The sequence below is a fragment of the Synchiropus splendidus genome, chromosome 8 (assembly GCF_027744825.2).
Source record: "Synchiropus splendidus isolate RoL2022-P1 chromosome 8, RoL_Sspl_1.0, whole genome shotgun sequence".
NCBI lineage: Eukaryota > Metazoa > Chordata > Actinopteri > Syngnathiformes > Callionymidae > Synchiropus > Synchiropus splendidus.
The window spans coordinates 6,708,549-6,715,975 of record NC_071341.1 but is presented as its reverse complement, the minus strand read 5'-3'; the positions used below and the strand labels follow the sequence as shown (position 1 = coordinate 6,715,975).

The window sequence follows — 7,427 nt, the reverse complement described above, 5'->3', positions numbered from 1 at the left end:
TCGTGATTTATTGTGCTGTTGTCAAACTGATGTAAAATAAACAATAGTTTGTTGTTTAAATGTATGTATGGCTCCATCATTTGATTCAGTAATATTACAAATTCATTCAAATTGAAAAATGTGGCTTCTCGTGGCAAATATTCTTCTACCATTAAACTGCGATTCATTGAGATGAATTCTTCAAAAATTCTCGAATAAACTAGATAATTGCTTTAGCCAAATCCCACCCTTAATTTAAAGACTATATTGTGTATCAGAAAGCTCAAGACTTGATAGGCATAAGACTAAGGACATTGGGTGGAGCAGTGTGCAAAGGATGGAAAGTCATGAAAAGACAAACCACCCTTATTTTATATTTCGCACCTGTGTGAAACTGATTTTTTTTTCTCTCTCTGCTACTCTGCGAATCACTTCATGCTAGAAATTGTGTTTCGTTATCCAACTTTTCATCCTGTGCTTTCTCAAGATGCCAGTGAGTTTGTGTGACCACATGAATGTCCCTGGAGCCGTTCCTGTTCCTGATTTACATGGACAACCATGGATCTGATATCAGAGTGTGAAGGCCGCAGAAAAGAGCTGAGAGGTCAGTTTCCAAATGTTAATGGCCCGCACACAACTGTTGACCACAACACACTTGTGTAACAGAAGACCGTCTTCGTGCACCACATTCTCAGAGGAGCCTGAGTGATGAACACGCACAAACATTTTTGAAGAGTTATGGCTGATACAAACAACACATATGAATCTACTAAGTGTGTGCATGTACCTGTTTATCTCTCCTTGTGGGGACAAATTCTTGACTTATCTATTTGTGGAGACATCTTTGCCGGTCCCCAGATTAGGCCTGAATTTTTGAGGCTGAAGACATCAAGATAACTGGGTCATTATAATTGGGTTTAAGTCTGGTTCAGAGTCATGGTTAAGGTAAGCCATGTGTTTTGGATGGTTCGGTTTAGGGTGAGAGGCTGGGGAAAGGGTTATAGCAATCAGTGTCCTCATAATTCTGTCCCACAGAAAAGTCCCAAGATGAACCAGGTGGACTGCGTGTGGGTACGTTTCAGCCACACTTGCTTCATGCTGATGTAAGAGCTGAACACTCTTGCAGGGCCTCCGTTCAGTTTTACAGCCCGCCGGTGCTCAGCGCACTTTATAAATCTGATTTAACTATCTTAAACAATCCTATAGGCCCGGACATGAAACCACAAGCATCCATCGGCGCTGCTTTGTAAGAACCTGTCGACACAGTGTCCTAAAAGTGAGCCGTCCGCATCTGAGCTGCTGCTTTCTCTCCTCAGGGACAATGGAGGTGAAACCGGACCCTCGGCCCAGAGACGGGCCGAGGACAGTGTAAACACAAGCGAGACAAGTGAGAGAACAGAGATGGAAATTAGCCGCTTTGCTTTCTTAAACACCCTTTGTGATGGACTGGTGAGCTGTGTTATTCTGGTCTGTCACTGCAGCACAGGGAAGCAGTCGGTGACCTGGCGGCTCGTGAAGGTCCACAGCTGAGCTGGAGAATGGCAGCTTTACATGCTTCAGCAAGATACGCATCAGCTAAATGACAACAGTAACTTATCTTTTATTCACATTTAAACTTCACTTGTTGGCAATGTTATGACAGAATTTTGGTTTCCAATTGCATTCATTACCTCAGCTGAGGAGGTCATACTTCAGTCTGCGATTATTTGCATAGGAACATAGAACAAAATCTGACGTACTTCGATGAATTGCTGGGAACAGGACAAAGGATGGATGTCTACTTTTGCTGATGTATCATCTGTTCCACGAAGCGTAACTTTATTGTATGTCTCCCAGCTGCTGCTCGTGCACTAGGCTCCGTTCAGAACTTCATGAAATGCAACATACATTCAAATCACTGAAATACATCAACTTTCTAATGACTATGGTGCCAAAATGTGGGGTCACTGATCATTCGTTGGAATATAGCAAAGCAAGCGTCACTGGTAGCTTCGACGACAAGGCAACTGAGATGAGGAGCAACATCTGGAAGTCAACACAATTCCTGATTCAGGATTCCGTCGAATTACTGCGTCCGTTCACAAATAAAAACCGTCTACAGTGGACAGAAAAGAAAGACACCGCTCTTCACTTTTGGACTCCTTTATTCTTCATCACAATCTTTTCTTTGTGAGTACAATTTGCTGTTGCCAGGTTCTCATTTGCGTTGTTTCCCAAATTGATATGACCTTTTGCTCTGTTTGTTTGTTTACACTTTGATTGCTTAGGAATAGTAACTACACACCGACACACAAGCCCCTTTCGTCCCCACAGGGGTTCAGCCTGCCACACACACACGCGCGCATTTGTGTTATGCGATTTTGGTGAGGACCTCTCAGTGACGTAACCCTTTCCCCAGCCTCTCTCCTTTAACTTATCCATCCGAAACGAATGGCTAAACTTCACCAGGACTCGGAACCAAATTTAAACCTAATGATTATAAACTACTTTCTCTCTCTCTAAACATTGTGAGGACAGGAAATGTCCTCACGAAGCAAACTGTCCTCACAAGAAGGTGGCTTGTCAAGACCTGGTACTCACAAATATGGCAAAACATGCCCACACGCACACACATGAAAATTCTATTTTCTCCCTGCTAAATGATGCTGCGACTACACACCACTTCAACATTACAGGCAAATAATTCAAGTTTAAATTTCGGATGTACAGAACTCCGATAAACAACAACATGTTATGACTCACTCATCTCAAACAAGAGGCCAAAAAAACCTTCTTGTGTCTTTCCATTTAGTCATGACCTACTAACTTTTTTATTTGGGAAACATGTAAAATGATCCCAGATCTGATTGATTTTTGAACTGTGGGTAGAATCCCAGGAGCACGGGAAAAGGTGATTGTACCACCTTGCTGTGAGACCCAGAGAACTGACCACTACAGCACTGTAGTGTTCATAGGTGCCACATCTTGTCTTCCAGAAAGAGTGCAGTAGACCAGGAGCAAGAATGGATTATCCACGCTTGCATTTATGACCGAAAGAAAGGAAACAAATGGCTAAACACAGAAGGAAATTAAAGGTCAGAATTCATTATTTCTAAAACAAAAACAAGCTTTTTAAAGGTCAAAAGCAAGCAATGTGCGGATCAATGTGCGAAAACTAGACTGCTGATTGAAAATTTGAACTCATTTGTCTCATCACTTTCAAGACCATTTGCTGCGTCCAATTAAATAAGACATCATGCAGTTTCACAGAAACTACAACACAACAGACAGAGAAAACAAAAAAAAAATGTTTCCGCTTGACGTGTTGTGGATGGTCAATATGGCTTCCTCTGTTTAGGAGATACAAACACATACATGTTGAGTTGGATCCCTCCCTATCGCAGTCATGTGGAGAGCAGAATGTCATCTCACCTGATTTGATTGACGCCGTGCTGAAAAAGAAAGTGAAAACATTCAGGCTTCATGAATTGATGAAATAAAAAAAATGAATAATGATTAACTATTTAAGGAAAAGAAGGTGCCTGGCAACATATGTAATAAAACAGCACCAGGAGGAACTAGCTCACAAATATATTTCTAAAATGAAACAGAAATGATCAATTTGTCTTGACCACTAGTGGGAAATTAAAAAGAAATGAAAAATACATTTCATAATCTTACATCATTCAGGCTTTTCTGATAAAAAAAAAGATAAATGAAATGGCTGAGAAACAGAATAAAACAGTTGAGGACTCACCCCGATACAGGTAGGGGAGCATGATAAACAGCAGGCCCAGGGATGATAGCAGGATGACGGTAACAACCAGGTAAAAGCCCCAGCTGCTCGGTTCTGGTGAGACATGTCGGGGATGAGAAGTGTCGCTCTGCTGACCCCGTGTGGCCACCAACAGACCTGCGCGACTCCTCACCTTCAACGATCAGAACGAAGTTCTTCTTGATGGGTAGTCGCTGCAGCTTGTGATTCACGATGCACGTGAACTGCTTTCCTGAGTGTTGACGGGTAGCCTGGATGTAGAAGAAGGCGGACAACGTGTAGGTCCCGTCCGCATTGTTCCTGTGGCTCGACAGAAGGACGTTCTTGAGCGTCTTGGGCAGAGGAGCTCCGACACGCTGAGCGGACACAGCTGGGTCCGTCTCAGTCCATGTGAACTCCACATCCAGAGGGTAGTAGTTTTCTGCCTGGCAGGAGAACTTGTGCTCTGAGCCTTCTGGGACGATGACAGGTGTTGTCACACTGAGGGAGACACGCGGGGCCTCTGACAGGACAAAAGGGAGTCACTTTCAATTCAACTCTTTTATCACTACTATACCAGTATAAACATCAGCCGAAGATTTTTTTTTTTTTTTACCAAAGATTTGCAGGCCGACGTCAAGAGTCCCAGACAGGGGCGCCACAGACACAGAACACATGTAGGTCCCCTCCAGGTTAATCTTGGTGTAGGGGACCTCATAGGAGGCCACTCCACGGGAGAGACTCTTCCGGTCCACTCCCGTTCCCTCAGTCTCTCCAGAGCTGAAGAGCTTTCGTCTCTCGCCACGTCGCTGCAGAATCCACTCCACTGAGACTTTGGGCCTCTTGTGGTCAACAACGAACTGGCAGTGAAGTGTCACCGGAAGCCCCAGGCCTTTTTGCACTAGTGGGGTCTCTGTCTTCATCACCATGGTGACTACAAAAGTAGAGACATCACATTAGGTTATATATATATATATATATATATATATATATATATATATATATATATATATATATATATATATATAGTCTATCTATCTTTGTAAATCTTACCATTTGGATTAAATCCCATGAATAACATTCAGATTAGGTTATTGCATAACGGTCTTCAAATTTTAAGATTTTATTTGACATGTTCTATGTTCTTCGTATTGCACAGTTTTAACATTCTAACATGAGCATCAAATTTCAAAACCTCAAATTGTAGCTTCAACAAGGTCACCTGGTGATGGATCCCGAGGACATGTGGTTTAGTTTGTGGACGTTCATGGAGTTCATTTTAATAACAATACAGACACCAGCAAATGATGAAAAGATTGATGAGAAATGGCTGTGTCAATGTACCTGTTGTGGTGAGCATCTGCCCGTCACTGATCGCGGGCCAGTTCCGGTGGTCCTCTCCTGCTGGTGGCAGACTGGAAGGGAATCTGAGGAAGGCCACGACAGTGAAGAGCTCTTTGGTGTGTTTCAGGGTGCACTTGAACCAGCTGCTGAACTCTTGGGGGTCCAGCCCGGGCCAAAGGACACTGGTGTTCTCAGTGCGGAACCGGCGTAATTCACAATCTATGTTGTCTGCTTCAGCGCTGTCCAGGTACTGGCGCAGTTCCAGCTTTGATCCTGGGACAGAAGTGTGAGTTGTTATTTGACAATTTTTCTATGGCATCTTACTCAGGGGCATCATCTGGGTACGGCAGGTGCCAAACCTTGGCTCCAGGGGAAAGTGAAAGTGAAAGTGAAAATAGATTTTATGGAATTACGCCAGTGTGTCCTCCCCCTGGAGGACCACATTAATTTAATTTTAAACATGGAAGAAATGGAAGAAAGTTCCCTTTCTTGTAGATCAACTCAAAAACATGTCAAGTCAAAATGTAGGTATACATTGAGCAAATTAGGGTTGGAGGGGTGACACACAGTGGAGAAGTACGTGCACAGGAGAGACAGGAACGAGAGAGATGGACCCGCCACAGAGTCTTCACGCTGGCAGGTGAAGAAATTGTCAAAGAATGAAGTGTAGTCTGTGAGAGAAAATATTGGCTGTTCATTTTAGCCTCTACAACACAGGCAAGTAGAACTACGGTGGCCACAAGTGGACAACATTTATGTCTCAAAATACACAGATTCATGAGGATAAAATCGCAAAAGTGGCCTCAAGTTCTTTGACGTCCAACATTATGTTGTTCACTGTTATGTGACTAATGTGAATGTCAAGATCAAGGGACAGTGTCAGTTTACTTGTATGTGAACATTCTACACAATATATTTTGAATATAATACATTATTATTCAGTTAAACACATATTAAAGAAATATGTACAGTTCTTAGACAATTCAATGGCTGTTATTTCATACATTATTTATTCCTCAAACAATTATGTAATTAATTGATAATGCAATGAATTATGCCAATTGCTAAATTCCCATAACTGTTTTAAATGTTTATAAACTATTACAACAGCCGCCATAGCTGACACCGATCGCTTTACCCCACCCCAAACACAAAACCTAGGGGGAACCCTTTACTCGCCATTTGAACCTCACATGTAACACAATATAACAGTTTATTTATAGTTTGAATAAATGCAAATCAAAGTGGCCGAGTGACCCGGTGATGGATTAGAATAGTGTACTGGATATATGTTTTCTATCTCTTTTGTTTTCAGATTTCATGAAATATTCTTGTTCATTTTTGCACTCATTAATATTATTAATTGACATTATAACATAAATAGGTTCCAGTGAAGAGAAATTGAAGGCTCAAGTCACAAGTGCTCTTGGTTAGTGACCCAAGTCGGTGGCAGTCCACGTAGACACCTGAGTCATCAACCACTCCATTTGTTTTAAATGATGCTGTCTCCAATCTAAAGGAGTTATAACAGCATAATTGCCTATTAGAAACCGAGGACTTTGACTTGTAATTGGTGCAGTGCTTCATTCTCAAAAGCAAACGATCAAACCCCACCCTGCTCACTAAACACTCAGCCAAGTGTAAGGTACAGAGCCAGTGTTGAGCTGCAGCTCGTACCTGTGGCCAGGAAGGTGACGGCGTGCGGGTTGACAGGAGGGTCTCCTGCCTTGCCAAACTGCAACATGCTGTCCCTGTGCTGGAAGTCAGTCTCATGCTGACCCTCCGTGTTGACGAACATGCGCTCGTCGGTGAACTTGCAGGGCAGCCATGACAGGTGATGGATACACTGCACACCTGCGAGAGACACACGTTAGCACAATGGTGACACTTGAGTGCAGCATAGACAAAGTATTGTCTTGTCTGACACAATCCCACAGTGTAGTCAGTGCGTGTTGGCGTGCGACTTTGTCACGGTAAAGTCCAAGTAGTCGGAATGACTGACCACCTCGAGTGTTTTGACCGCCTCCTGCTAAAGAAACTCTCACTGTTTGAAATGACAAGTGACTCTGACTCTGAAGACCACACACCACGTAAAGCAGAGGTCAGTACATCATCGAAACATCGTACTTATTAGCTGAGTCGCAAAGGAATCTTACGGAAAGCAGACTTACCTGCGCATAAACACAAGTACACGAATAGTTTAAACGCTGGCGACATGTCGGTTGGGGACTGCCGTCTTGAGCCAGACAGGGCAAACCTGTTTACTTTCACTTTTGAGAAACAGAAAGCACATAGACACGTGGTGTAGAATTACAGGAGCGACATACCCGTCACCATTCATCATATCTGCTGCAGTTTCAATCCCACCGCT

At 43.0% G+C, this 7,427-nt stretch overlaps 1 protein-coding gene across 1 annotated transcript; it reads right to left on the bottom strand.

Moving 5' to 3' along the window:
- Positions 1 to 2,113: 2,113 nt before the first annotated feature.
- On the bottom strand, positions 2,114 to 7,321 carry LOC128763698 (tapasin-like). Its single transcript, XM_053872792.1, has 8 exons — positions 7,228 to 7,321; positions 6,734 to 6,910; positions 5,057 to 5,329; positions 4,329 to 4,646; positions 3,888 to 4,235; positions 3,716 to 3,808; positions 3,391 to 3,410; positions 2,114 to 3,308 (listed from the first exon to the last, which is right to left on the bottom strand). The coding sequence occupies exons 1-8, from the start codon at positions 7,271 to 7,273 to the stop codon at positions 3,294 to 3,296; spliced, it is 1,290 nt and encodes a 429-aa protein (XP_053728767.1). The 5' UTR covers positions 7,274 to 7,321; the 3' UTR covers positions 2,114 to 3,293.
- Between the last annotated feature and the right edge of the window lie 106 nt (positions 7,322 to 7,427).